At 39.8% G+C, this 14,819-nt stretch overlaps 1 protein-coding gene across 3 annotated transcripts in view; it reads right to left on the reverse strand.

Moving 5' to 3' along the window:
* The window catches only part of CNOT10 (CCR4-NOT transcription complex subunit 10), a 35,359-nt gene extending 21,789 nt beyond the window's left edge, over positions 1-13,570 (reverse strand). The window contains exons 1-9 of one of the 3 annotated variants that reach the window (XM_057400248.1): positions 13,523-13,570; positions 13,158-13,239; positions 12,329-12,382; positions 8,470-8,561; positions 4,091-4,252; positions 3,398-3,548; positions 2,417-2,562; positions 1,447-1,533; positions 642-725 (exon numbers count right to left, since the gene is read on the reverse strand). In XM_057400248.1, coding sequence (XP_057256231.1) covers positions 642-725; positions 1,447-1,533; positions 2,417-2,562; positions 3,398-3,548; positions 4,091-4,252; positions 8,470-8,561; positions 12,329-12,382; positions 13,158-13,236 — 855 coding nt within the window. In that variant the 5' untranslated portion in view covers positions 13,237-13,239; positions 13,523-13,570. Of the gene's footprint in view, positions 1-641; positions 726-1,446; positions 1,534-2,416; positions 2,563-3,397; positions 3,549-4,090; positions 4,253-8,469; positions 8,562-12,328; positions 12,383-13,157; positions 13,330-13,522 lie in introns of those variants that run through there. The other 2 variants (XM_057400247.1, XM_057400249.1) reach the window with 2 other exon arrangements.
* Between the last annotated feature and the right edge of the window lie 1,249 nt (positions 13,571-14,819).

Raw genomic sequence — 14,819 nt, forward strand, 5'->3', positions numbered from 1 at the left:
AACTTCCTCCTGGGTTGTGATCTTCCTGGTCTGCCAACAGAGACTGTTGTAGTTCTGTCAAACTAGTAGCTGTTGAGGCTGGCAACAAAAGGGAAGTGCTCTCCTCCCATTCCCTGCTCCTCATTTAATGTTGAATTTATTTGGGATGGTGGACGTAATTCTGAGTTGAGAACTCCTATGTAAAAAAAGAAACTGCTTTCTAGCAAGAGGTAAGCCTCAAATAAATTTCAACAAAAACAAAAAAAGCATATCACAGAATTAATCTTTTATGAATCGATTTAAATCACCACTGACATCAGACCTTTGTAATACCCGTGACATTCATAGTAAACTAAAACTTGTCTTGCGCTGCTTACATTATAAAGCAAACTGAACCTGTTCACTATATAGTGATTCACTGTTAATTTGGGATTATTAATCATAAAGTGCATTTTCTGAGCAACTGAAAACAGCACAAGTAAGAAAAGTCTACACTAATTTTACTTGTGGTGAAGAGATTACAAACCCAACTGACTGCATAAAGCATTATTTCAGACACCCATTTGCAGTAAGATCTTGCTTTGTAAAGAAAGTTAGAAAATTCAATTTTAAGATAGAGAACAGATTTACATTAGAAAAACATTAGCTTTGAGAATACTTACATTCCCAGCTGTATTCATTACAGACTTGATCTCCCTTTTGCATGCTTTTAGTGACTTCATCTGGATATAGGCTCTCACCTTATACTGTTAAAAAATTACATTTATTAAACAAAAAAAAAAAAAACAACCCCAAGAACTTGTGCAGGTTTGCAAGATGAACTATTTCTAGAGATTTATTACAGAATACTTCATGTGCATCTTAAAGCCAGGTAGTAAAAAGCTGTTCAAAAAGCCTTCCTAAAAAGACATTATATTCAGACCTTCAACAATAAATGCATATATTTTGCATTCACAGTAAACAGATGCACATTCTGTTCAATGGTCAACAGCTAGTGTCTATTCAAACATATACTAGCACTTCAAATGACAAACTAATTAAAATAACCTAACTTCTTAATCCCAGACATTCACCTACTAAACCGAATACACCAATTAGTGAATGCTGATAAAGAAGCATTTTGATCCTTCAAATATTTTTCTACAGAACAGTAGTGAAATAAAAACTCTGCTGATTTAGACTGTTGGAGGTCTGACAGATATAAGGTCAGTGCAGCTAACTGTAGTTTAAAAAAAAATTATGACAAACTGTGAGGACTGAAATCGTGGGGTTCTTTTGGTGTTGGGTCAGTTTTTCCTTTACATGGCTCTTAAAAAATGAAGAGTTAAATAAATTCTTTTGGTTTCCCACATGAAATTCAAGACAGAATATCACAATTCATGCTGAACTGGATGTGAAGCAGATGGTACTTGTTTTTAAGAAAAACTTGAACTAATATACTTGTATAAGTAATATGCAGACACTTACCTGATGTATCTTAGATTTAGCAACTTCTATTAAAGCTCCGCTTTCAGCTTTTTGATTCGAGGAATCTTTATTTGTATTATTACCCGACTGTCAAACAGAAAAAGGGAAGTGTTACTATTAGTCACCTTTTAAATTCAGTTTACAGATTCTTTCATAAGCTATTTTTATCAATCGCACAAGAAGAAAATTATTTAACAGTCAAAAAATACACATCCCACCAAATACTGTAACTCGAGCTTAACAATCAGAACCCATGAACAGCCACAACAGCCTATGAAGAGCAGAATTCTATATTAACATCAGTGTTACACTATGTTGCTCTGCAGTTGAAGCATTTTAAGAATTCTCTTACCTAGAAGGATTATATGTACATTCTAGTCTCTCTTTAATATTTTCATCAATAGAATTACTATATACTTAAAGAGAAAATATTTTATCTTAAGTATGACAATCCATCAATGGGAAAAGACTGAAATGTCCTTTTTTCACTTTCAAGCCACTAGTCATTCCATTGATTTTTTTCAGAAGACACATACAAAAGATTTCATTTGAAAGTATTCCTCATACTTTCAGATACTGCGTAAAAAAAATGCTTGATTTCTTATCCTTTGGCATGCAATTGCAATTCCCCTCTGACACCGATTTCCCTTTCAAATTCAGAGTCTCATAGTCATAATCCAAGACAAATAAGGAAAACTAATTATATTTGACCATGAAAACAACTGTCTTTCCAACACAACCGTCTGACTTAAAACACTTCTTAGCTCCCTGGGAGTAGGAGACAAGGATGAAACAGAGGGAATAAACAGCTGCTGTATAAAACTAACTCAGTTACTAACACGTATAAGCTGCTGTCTGAAGTTACAGGCGATCTAACAGTTTTATAATTCAGAAGTCTTATAAAAGTATTTTTGGGCTGTGTTAAAGCATATTTCATGTAAAGACTTAGTGGCACTCATTTTAAGCTCACCTCATTTTTTCCATTCTTGCTGTTACTGTTGCCCTGTGAAATCATTTTTTCCAGAACAGCAAGCAAATGCAAGGCTTTCTCAGCTTGGTAAGTTAGAAGGTATAGGTCTATAAGCAAGAAGCAGACAGCCTGGGCAAACTTCTCTTCTGTAGAAAGCAAAGAAGTAAAACTGATTTTACAGCTCTAATACCAATCCTTCCAAACACAACAAAAAAAAAAACAAAACAAAAACCAAACCAAAAACCAACCACCTGACTATAAAGTGCATCTATGCAACACTATGAGAAAAATACATATATTACATAAAAAAGCCCCACCATGCAGATATGCAGAATCCCATAGAACTTGAAAGGATTCCATACAAACTTATCTCTGCTGGGCTATCTTCTCAGGATAGCTACTAAACAGACATACTGAAAACTAGGAGGAATTGAAGGAGAAACATAGTAGTATTTATGTAATTTACGGAGACACATACATCTTTCAGCCTTGTTACCTCTATAATTCAATGAGGATTTTGAAGTTATTTAATACAAGTATGGCAATTACACTACACAGGGTGCCAGAGCTCATTAGAGCTCGAGACTTTATATTCAGATATGAGCACATACAATTATGTATGGCCTAATGCAGGTATTTAAAAATGTGGGTGCCTGACAAAAACACACCTACCCATGAAGTTGCCTGATGACTCAAAATACTAGATTTTAATTTATTTAATTAGCTTGTTCATATCATTTACATAAATACCTTTTAGAGATGTCAAAAATCCATTTCAGTTTCATTATACTTGTCTGCTAAATGCCCTGAAAGTGCCTTCCCCCCAAATTCAATTGCTGTCTTCGATACAAGTAAAACATAAGCTTCATTCCAAAGCCTACCTACTTTTTTTAGAGCCATATCAGGCAAATTACAAATCACTTGTCTGGTAGTGATCCTTTTGTAGTTATTGAATTAAAACTCTTCTTTCTATGTACATACCGAAAGGCTCTATGAACTGGTACAGCTTCTCCCCAACTGATATAGCTTCAGTATACTGACGCAGATGATACAGAATAACAGCTTGATTGTAGTACAGCATACTGTTTTCAACATCATCCAAACCATCCATTTCTTCAACAACAGAGTGAACCTGAAAGAAAAACAACCACTTTTTAATAAAAGTTTTTTTAAAACTTTTAATACCTATGATTTTTTAAAGTGTCAAAAAAAAAAAAATAATCCGAAGGTATGAATCTGTCTAAAGCTAGGTAAGCAAGAGCTATAGGCTAAGAAACTTTATTGTTGCCCACATAAATCCAGAAAAAAATTTACAATTAAGTAGAAAGCCATCACTGAGTAGTAAAGTAACATTTTCACTTTTTTAATTTTTTCACAAACTATTTCAGGTTAAGGAACTGTCTATTGAAAGAACATAGCACGTGTTTCTATGGTTATAATCTCTGAAACATTTCAGCTTCAGATCAATTTCACCAATAACTAAAAACGTAACTATAAAACCAGTGTTCTTAAAAGATTAAACAGACTCAGAGGTTTAAAAGTAACGTTACTTTCTTATTCCTTTATTAAAATCTAAGGGATAAGGGGCAGAAATTTTATTCCTGTTTCACTGGAATATCTCACCACCATTAACAGTACTCACAATCAAGTATTATGTCAATACATTTGCATTACCTGGTTCTTCAGCTGGTTAAGGGTTTGTCTCAAATTGTCTGTTGTAGTCTGGTTACTTTTACAGAACTCTGCAACAGCAGTATTCAAAGTTATTTTGTAGTCATCTTTGTTTATGTCTCGAAGGGTATTCAGGTGTTGTAAACAAGCATCATAGTTGCCAGCCTGGAAATTGCACACATACCAGAAACATGCATTTAGAAGATACAAAGTATGAATTAGCTGGTTACTAAGTTTTGATGAAAGTATTTTCTGTAAGTTTAAAGAGCAAAGTAGTATTTCCTTTATCAACAGCAAGCGGAGCAAACTAAACATCTACACACATCCTTTGTTATTTATTCAGATTATAATGTATGAGAAGTAAGTCTAAAAGTTGACGTCATAGTCAAACTTGAAGAAGAATTTTGTGGAGGAAGGCCAAATGGAGTAGTCGATTATTACAAACAGATGTTTCCATGAAGCATTATTATGATTTCTCTTCATCATACTATTTTGAGTTTCAAGATTCTTTATTTCCTCAGTTTTCATAATCTTTCCCCATCACATGCACATTGAGCAGCTGCAGTTGCTTACTTAAGTCCCATCCTGTCATTCTGTGTTCATTCTTCACTTCATCTGGAGAGACCAAGTTATAATTTAGTCTGTGGAAGTCAGCTTAACACAGGTTGGAAAAAAGAGGGTGTCACTTTCACAGTACAGGTGTAAATATTTTTACAAGTTTTAGCTACTGAATGAAGTATTCTATCACCAGTTTAGGCATGCCTAAACAGAAACTAGGACCCAAGCGTGATGCTCCTCAGAGGTGTGACTTAATCAAGAAATCCCCTTCTTTGACCTCACTAATGAGCAAGGACTTCAGAATGGCTCACCTCTTTCTGCTTTCATTTTTAGTCTGCATTTGTGCAGGAGGAATTTAGTGGTATCAAGGAATGAAAAAGAACTCCAGACTCTTTCAACTATGTTAAGCCTAAATGATCCTTCACTGACTACTGTTCAATTCCAATATAGGAATTATCACTTTCACCTCTTCTGTATCAGGATTACTTCCAATCTGGTCAGCCAAATAAGCAGATTCGTTTCCATCCCTGTCAACGCTTCAAAATCGAAAGCTATGCTCTTGAGCACCATGACCACTTCCTCCTCCCTTTTAAGTGCTGTTCCATGGAGCTTCTCCAGTGCTCCTGCCTAATTTCCTCTATTAAGGAAAGCATTACAATAGAGAAAGGCTCTGTGGTGCTTCTGCTCTTCCCAAGAAGGTTGCCATGCTGCGGTGTCATGGTTTAAACCCAGTCAGGCAACTCGTTCACTCACTCCCCCCCTTCTTTCCCTCCCCCTACTCCCGGAGGGACGGAGAGGAGAATTGAAACGAATGCAACTCCCATGGGTTGAGATAAGAACAGTTCAGTAACTAAGTATAACACAAATCACTACTGCTACCACCAATAATAACAATGATAAAGGAAATAACAAGGGAAGAGAATACAATATCTCACCACCAGCCGACCGATAACTCACCCCCCCAGCCCGACCAAGCTCTGACCAATACCTCCTCCAACCCGGCAGTCTACCAGCCCTTCTGGCTAACTCCCAGTTACATCCTGGGCATGACGTGCTATGGTATGGAATACCTCTTTGGCTAGCTTGGGTCAGGTGTCCTGTCTCTGCTTCCTCTCAGCTTCCCCTCCTCCCTGGCAGAGCATGAGCCTCACAAAGTCCTTGGCCAAACCAAAACATCCTTGTTATCAGCTCTGTTCCCAAGCCGAAAGTCAAAACACTGCACTGCACCAGCTACCAAGAAGGAGAAACATGACTGCTACTGCTGAACCCAGGACAGGCGGCTACTCTCAAAAGAACCATCCCAGTTCCTTCAGTCTCCTATGAAAGCACAGTTACACAATTTAAAGAGAGATGTAGCAGGATGTTGATTCTCAGTATTTCCACAACTCTAAATATCAACAGCATGGATTGCCTAGTGATCATGTGCATAACCACAGGGACTTGTAATTCAACTGCTGGCATGCTCTTTAACTGAGACAGTTCATCTCCCAGTGATCGTCTTCATGTGTTCACACTCAGAGCTTCTCTTCAACAGGAGTAGCTTTCAGGTCAGAGCAACAAGGCTTCTAACCATGGCTGGACTAAAAATCTTGAACCCTTAAATGGTCAACTTATTTTTCCCTCAGCCAACAACAGTTCTTTACTTGACTCTACCAGACAAAATCTAGGATATGATATAGAATTCTGCAGTAATTCTATCAAGGCTGGTATTGGAAGTGAAATACAATAAGGCAGCCCACAAAGCTATTTAAAGCAACTCAATAGCAAACAAAACTGGCAAACATGGCAGCAGATTAATTCTGCTCACATCTGCTGCTACTTCACAACTCCATGAACTTAGAGAGTTCTTAAAGCAAGGAAAAAAGTATGAAATAAACAAGATACACTGGACAAATATTAAAATTAAAAGTCTGATCTGCTGAAATCATTGACAGATCAAAAGTATTTTAAGCTTGTAGATCTGTGGGCAAGGTGGAAAATAGACAAATCTTTCATGTGCCTTCAGTTTTCAGGATGCCAATGAGCAAAGAGCTATTGAAAAACAGTCATTGAGCTAGAAAGCACTCAAGAAGACATCAGTGAACATCAACTGTAGTCAGTTTAAGGACCAACTACATGTAACAACATTCTAGGCAAAAAAATGTAACAAGTGAAACACACAAGAAGGAACCTCATAAGACAGTATTTAAATTCTTCCCTCAATCTATTTAATACATCCAAAACCGAATTCACAGAATCAGAATAGTTCGGGTTGGAAAGGGCCTTAAGATCACCTAGTTCCAACCCCCCTGCCACAGGCAGGGACACTGCACACTAAACCATGTCACCCAAGGCTTCATCCAACCTGGCCTTGAACGCTGCCAGGGATGGAGCTTTCACAACCTCCCTGGGCAACACATTCCAGTGCCTCACCACACTAACAGGAAAGAATTTCTTCCTTATATCCAAACTAAACTTCCCCTGTTTAAGTTTTAACCCATTACCCCTTGTCCTATCACTGCAGTTCCTAATGAAGAGTCCCTCCCCAGCATCCCTACAGGCCCCCTTCAGATACTGGAAGGCTGCTATGAGGTCTCCAAGCAGCCTTCTCTTCTCCAGGCTGAACAGCCCCAACTTTCTCAGCCTATCTTCATACGGGAGGTGCTCCAGTCCCCTGATCATCCTCGTGGCTCTTCTCTGGACTTGTTCCAAGAGTTCCATGTCCTTTTTATGTTGAGGACACCAGAACTGCACACAATACTCCAGGTGAGGTCTCACAAGAGCAGAGTAGAGGGGCAGGATCACCTCCTTCGACCTGCTGGTCACGCTCCTTTGGATGCAGCCCAGGATACGGTTGGCTTTCTGGGCTGCGAGCGCACACTCTTGGCTCATGTTCATTTTCTCATCGACCAACACCTCCAAGTCATTCTCTGCAGGGCTGCTCTGAATCTCATCTTTGCCCAACTTGTAGCTGTGCTTGGGATTGCTCCGACCCAGGTGTAGGACCTTGCACTTGTCATGGTTAAACTTCATGAGGCTGGCATCAGCCCACGTCACAAGCGTGTCAAGGTCCCTCTGGATGGCATTCCTTCCCTCCAGCGTATCAACCGAACCACACAGCTTGGTGTCGTCGGCAAATTTGCTGAGGGGAAATTATGCAAGGCATTGTGGAGACAGAGCCACAACAATTGAAAGGAAAATCAATTACACTTCCTGTCACTTGCTACACTAAATAAAATTAGGAGACAGTACAAAGAAGTAAACTGAAAGATGTGGTACCTGAATTTTAACACACTCAAAAAGATCTTCCAAGAAGCACAAAACAAGTAGCAAATACTGCCTGTAGGTGTTACGTGTTGAAGAATATGTTTTAATGTAAAGTGACAGAACAGTATACAACAGTTTTTGTGAAAGAATAGAGAAAGATACTAAAATGAAAAAGGTTTGTTAGGTTGCTGGTTTTTAACTACATGTAGTTCCTTTAAATCCTTCAACACAACATTTTTAACTTGAAGCAATTAATTCTTCAGACAGATCATGCATTTTCAACACTGACACAGAACAGCAACCTGCTTCTAATTAACTCAGTTTTTAAGATTACTAAATTTAGAGAATCAAGATTAAGCACAATCTTGTGCACTTCATTCAAGTATCCCCTTCAGACATCTCACACCACAGCAGACAGAAAACTCATGTGCTGTCTTGAGAACACAACTTGTGCTACTTTTTATATAATATCCCGTTAAAACATTTGCAACTGTGATAAGAAAACAGGAAGAATAATTATAAAAGCCCATTTAGCAGTTGTGATAAATCAGAAGTCTCAGAGCTTGGCCCTGTCTTACCAGAAAAGCTTGTAATGCACTGCTTGACAATTCCTTTTCCTGATCGGTAATCCCAGAAGTACCAGCTCCTTCATGTTTCTCAGTACCTTGATCTGTAAAGTGGTCAGAAGGTTACAAGAAAGTTTGCAAATGTGATGACAGCTCTTCAGTTTAAAAAATTTGTTTCTTCTAGTTCTCATGATCTTCTCACCAGTACAACTTACTTCCCAGATAACTGCATTATTGTCTCCCTACTACACTGAAATATCTCATTATCCTATCCTCCCAGTGAATTCCTCTCCACAAAATGTAAATGTAATAATCCTAGCTAAATTACCATGCTAAAGCACTAACCAAAGTCCTGCAAGTTAACTGACAACGCACACATTTTAGATTTTTCTTCAAAGCTGCAACCATATACTAGGATAGCCTTTATTTACATAAAGGGTACCACACTGGGTTAGATGAAAACCCCATGCATCCTGTATGTTGCTTCCTAAACAACAAGAGAGGGACACATCAGGGAACAACATACAAAACAGCAAACACTAGAACTTTCACCCAGCTCTCTGTTTTGGAAGAATAAGTCTCCCTAAGTAAGAGGCTGCAATCAAAATATCATTGTTAATAATCACTGGCAGACCTGATATATTTTTTCAATCTCTGCATACTTTTGCATTCTTCAATTATACCCCACAAAATGCTATGTAGTGATTATATTGCAATACAGGAGGAAATGCTGCCTATTCACTTTTTCCACCTCACTTCCAGTCTTGGAGATCTTTCTTTGAATCAATTCTCTTCCAGGATGAGCAGGCACAGTTTATTCTGTACCTTCCTCACATGTTTTTTCCCCAGAATCTTCTCCGGTTCTACTATATCTTTTTCCAGATTAAGGCAACAAGAACAGAGTGTAGTAGTTAATGATGGTGTCCCCTTTGAGCATTTATACTGCAATATAATAAGGGTTTAACTGTCTTCCATTTCTTTTACATAGAATTCTTAGTGTTTTAACTTTCAGTCACTATCGAGCATATTTTTCAGAAAGGAGTCTGCTGAACCATGTAATTCAGAATTTAGTGCAGTGAAGCTGCATTAAAAAAAGATAGTACAGCCATTCCATGTCAAAGAAATCAAACCCTCCCACACTAAACCCTTCCCTGTACTGAACACAAACTAGTGGAGGGGAAAAAAACAACCCAAACGCTCATATCACCGCTCTGGACCACTTATTTCGGGAACCATGAACTCATGTGCTAGAACATACAAACGTAATTTAATGATTTTGAAACAAGGACTTTATAAACCGCTTTTGCAGAAAACTATTTCTTCAATTTCACAGTGGAAGCACTGCTCTAACCTACTTTTTGCTATCTTAATAGGCTAGGTAGGCTTTGTAAATTCAGTGTCTTCTTTTTCTTCCCTAGCATTCACAGATGTAATGCAAACTGCTAATTTTGCTTTCACTTTGAACAAATGAAGACACTTATCCATGAGTTCTGCTTCAAAAACAACATAAAACCAACCATTTGTCTGCTCCTGACTACGAAATTTGCAAATATAAGACAAACAATCCTGAGAGGATTCATCAATTAACATCCTTAGTAAGTATAACATAGACTTAGTAATGTATTACTAGTTTGTTCTTGTTGCTGAGAAGACAGTTACATCCCTTCCATTGCCATATATAACAACACATTTGAGCAAAAACTGTAAATATTTGGATGTAATCCTGCTTCAAGACACCAACAAAACTGAGATTTTAAAAACTCAACAATCTTAAATCTGCAACTCACAAAGTAACCCACTGTGATTTAGACTAGATTCAGCAGTTTCAGTACTCTGTAAGGAAGGATCTCCAAGGGGCTACAGAACTGCATACATACACGTACTATAAGATCTGTGTATAAGGCATTGATGAGTACCACTTGCACTGCCTTTTCCTTGAAAGGGAAGGACAGGAGAGAAAATTAAAACATAAAAAAGCTCAGAAAATGTTTGATGTGCCAAGGTTTTCTGCAGCAAAAGAGAAAAGGAACAAGAAGCACCTCTCCTTCAAGCTAAATACAGAATAAATTGGATTCCTGCTCTAAACCTTGTGGTTGTATAGTTTAACAGAATGTTACCACCCTCCAAGGACCTCTAGAACAGCAGCGAATAAGCAAACATCTTCCCTTGTGTTTTCATGCTACCAGTTACATTATCTGCTTTTCTTGCTCAGCATGCCTTTCAGATTATGCTAGTAAAAGTAAACACAGTGCAGAGACTTGCCACTCAAACTTTTGAAGTTGATAATAGTCAGTCTGGTCAAGAGGTTCCTCACATACAGATTTACCCAGTAGAGCAGTGCCATCGACTACAGAGTGCATTACTGATTACTGCCATTGTATGCAAGCTGGTAAAACAAGCATCTCAAATGAAGATGGGCTTATGGAAGTATCAATCCTGAACTAAAATATCTTAAGTGAAAGAAGAGACTGTTGTCTAAGTTTCATAACAAAAGCACCACTTATTTTAGGTGCTTAATTTATTTCCTAGGGAAAAAATCAGAACAGGTCTACAGATTTCACTATGCTTCTAAGTCTTCTGGAATGTTAAAGGGAAGAAAAAAGGGGACTACTTTAAACAAACCAGAGAAGTCCCTTCTCCTATAAAGCCAGTTTTATGGCTGTAATCCAAACAACTGCACCTACTATGACTCAGTAAACGAAACAGGTTTGCAACACTGGAAATTTATCAAGAAAAAATGAAGTGAAAGTCCAGCTGGTTCACAGCATAGCTCTCTCCTTTGAGAAAAAAAGTCAGAAAAAAAAAAACACAAAACAAACAAACAAACCAAAACAAAACAAACAAAAAAAAACCCAGACTTTGGCTAGTCTCTACCATTTTTGCCCAAATACACTTGAAACCTGTTAAAGAGCTAAAGGTGCTTCTAATCTATTGTAATCCTGCCACTCTTGTTTAGACCAGGACTTGCTGCTTTAGTTGATCTTTATTATTATTGAGAGATGTCACAGACAGGAGTCATCTAAAAGATGGCTGGTGCAAGATACTGAAAAGATTCCACTTAAATGGAGAAAATAAAGCATTCTTCCTCCCTTGGCTGCAAACGACTCTGAAGCACTTGCAAATAAAACTATTGTTTCCAGATTTCTTGAGGCATTTGAAAATGAAACAGGTAAGCACATTGTTCCCTGCGAAAACATACAGCATGCTGCTTGTTCACTCAGACCTAGTGATCTTTGGCATTCTTGCAGAAGCATGTGGCGTGAGTAACACAGCACAGCGCTCACTACCGACATGCTCCTATCCATCAGGTGAGACAACTGAAACAGTGCAGATTCTCTGCTCCACAAATGACAGGACTTGGTTTATCTCTGTGAATTGTATTTACACACAGACCTGTTTGTTTAACACTTTGTTTTGCCCACTTTCACAAGTACAGGGTAACTCTTTATCTAACACTTGTCAGGCAAGTGATAAGGGGCAAAAGGGGCAACCTGGAAAAGAATCAAATGCCCAGATTTTGATCTGGAGGGAACTGCTGCACTGAGTTTGAAGTTAAAGCAGCAAGTCAGGAAAGTAACTTCCTAGTGAGCAGTCCTGGGGCAGAGCAGTAGAAACACTATGTCATGGAGGCTTGCTTGCTTTGCACAAGCAGGGAGTTGTCCCTGTTGGAGAAGTTACTGGTGGACAGCAGAACTTTGGGAAACCTGTATCTATGAGAGAAGAACATGGAAAATTATCAGACTACCGCCTGAAAAGAGAGATTGCTCATCAATTTGCTGACACACCACATAAGCTACAAGAAGCCACATCTCCCACAAAAACATACCCAAAGATACCCAGAGAGTGACTGCAATGAGTATCCTTCTCATACCTGTTCTCCGTATCTCCAAGGACTGCTGTTCCTGAGCTGTCTTGTTCCTAGGCCCTGTAAATTACATCTGACATGAACTGTGCTGTTGAATACCTCTGGAATTCTTTTTCTGGAATTACTTTTATTTCCAAACTCTACAGGCAGAGGGATAATATCTCCTTGGAAGCGGGGAAATCTATCTCATAACTCTTGCTCCAAAAGCATTTTGAAGGGTACGAAGACCAACCAGAGTGTTCAGCCTCTATAAGATAATGACAGTTTCTGGCACCAAAACTACATTTTTCTATGAAGCACTGTACTATTAGTATAAATGTAACAGAATTCTTCAGTGCTGTATAACAAAAAAGCAAACACTTCTCAGCAAAAAGTTCCTTGTAACTCACTGCTATGAACAAGTTCAGTATGTAGAAAGTCTTGCCATAGCTCACAGCTTTGGTTCACTTGGGCACATACTTTTCTGTTAAGAACGTACAACTGAAAAGTTCCTTCAATACTCCTAGGCCAACAACAAAACATAAAAAACCTAATGTCAATTTCTTTCTCTTGTAGTTTTGGAGATGCATACAGTGCTTACAAATAAACACAGGATTGTTTAGTATGCATCAGTCAGTGCAGTACACTAGTTTTTCCCACAAGCTTTTCCAGATACTGAGGAGTTCTGTATTCAGCATCCAGAAGAAAAAAAACCCACACTTAAGATATTTTTAAATAATCTTTCCCGCAAAGAGGTCTTCCTGCACGAAGGGCAGTCTTATGGGACACGGGTAAGTAGTATCAACACTAATGAGTTACACAGCAACTGTTCTTAAGATTTACTGAGGGTATTTACCAGATGATTTATTCTTTTTAATTCTGGTGATCTCTCTACGGTGTCTTTTCAGGCCTGAGTTTAGGGAAGACTCGCTCATCCCCTGAAACCAAAGCATCAACTCAGAGGGAAGCAGAGTCAGCTCCAGAGATCAAGTAGCAGCACAAAGCATTCGCATCTCCCCAGCACCTCCCAAATGCCCCAGTTTAATAAATTAACTCGACCCCTGCAGCAGTTACTAAACTCTGGGAGACGCCGAAACCCACCCCCACCACTATTCCCTCCCCTTCGCCTCCTTCCAGGCGGAGGGCACGGAGAGCTCCGTCCCCACACGGACCCGACATAACACAGGCCTATGGGTGGCGGGGCTCGCCAGCACTTCGTACCAGCCACCAGCAGCTCGGCCGCGCTGGGGCACTACTTCTTCGGCGGAAGGAAACAGCACAGCGCACGGAGAGAAGTCGTCAATTTTAATCAATTGCTTGTGCTAATACACACTGGCCATACAAATATTCTGCAGAAGAAAACTAGTGTTAGACTATGCTGTCTGACCTAAGGCAGCATGCTTATGGAGCAAAGGGTAGATGACCTGAAGCTGCAGCCAGAGACTTGAGATTCCAGCTCCAGATGAGAACTTCATACAGAAAGCTCCGTTAAAAAAAAATAATCACTGTATACATACGTCTTCATCTTTCACTATTTCTTTCTTTGTATACGTTGTTCTTTCCCTTACCCTTGTGTCCATTCTTATTTTCTTTTCTTTTGCTTTCTATTTTGTTTGCTTCGTCAATTAAAACCGCGCACATCCTTGAACAAATGCAATTCGAAACAACTGACAGCCTGCATAACGCAGTGGCAGAAGCGCAGAAGTATTTGCCCTCCCAAACAACCTGCTTATCAGCATGCTTAACCTTCAGGCAGGAACACTGGCACTGCGCCCCCTGCTCCCCAGCGGGAAGCTTATTGCGGCCTCTGACGCCATGCACGGTCCCCGGCTGGCTGGCAAAACGCATCGCGGCGGCGAAACCCGTCTGCGAGCAGGAGTATGGCGTGCCGCTGTATCGCGTGGTGGTGTGCGGAAGTACTCGGCGCTGTTTTGCAGCTGCACCGCTCAACGGCAGTGCGGCTGGAACGCGGGCAAACCCGCCCGGGCCTGTTGAAAGGTCTCGCCAGCGAGCTGCGCTGCGTGACGACCATACCGTGCTATGCTGTTTCGCCGAAGCCGTCGCTGCTGACAGCGGTGCTGGCGAGCCCCGCCACCCATAGGCCTGTGTTATGTCGGGTCCGTGTGGGGACGGAGCTCTCCGTGCCCTCCGCCTGGAAGGAGGCGAAGGGGAGGGAATAGTGGTGGGGGTGGGTTTCGGCGTCTCCCAGAGTTTAGTAACTGCTGCAGGGGTCGAGTTAATTTATTAAACTGGGGCATTTGGGAGGTGCTGGGGAGATGCGAATGCTTTGTGCTGCTACTTGATCTCTGGAGCTGACTCTGCTTCCCTCTGAGTTGATGCTTTGGTTTCAGGGGATGAGCGAGTCTTCCCTAAACTCAGGCCTGAAAAGACACCGTAGAGAGATCACCAGAATTAAAAAGAATAAATCATCTGGTAAATACCCTCAGTAAATCTTAAGAACAGTTGCTGTGTAACTCATTAGTGTTGATACTACTTACCCGTGTCCCATAAGACTGCC

The sequence above is a fragment of the Pezoporus wallicus genome, unplaced genomic scaffold (assembly GCF_028554395.1).
Source record: "Pezoporus wallicus isolate ANWC-B61680 ecotype Strahan unplaced genomic scaffold, APGP_CSIRO_Pwel_v1 contig_8276, whole genome shotgun sequence".
In the NCBI taxonomy this organism is placed as follows: domain Eukaryota; kingdom Metazoa; phylum Chordata; class Aves; order Psittaciformes; family Psittacidae; genus Pezoporus; species Pezoporus wallicus.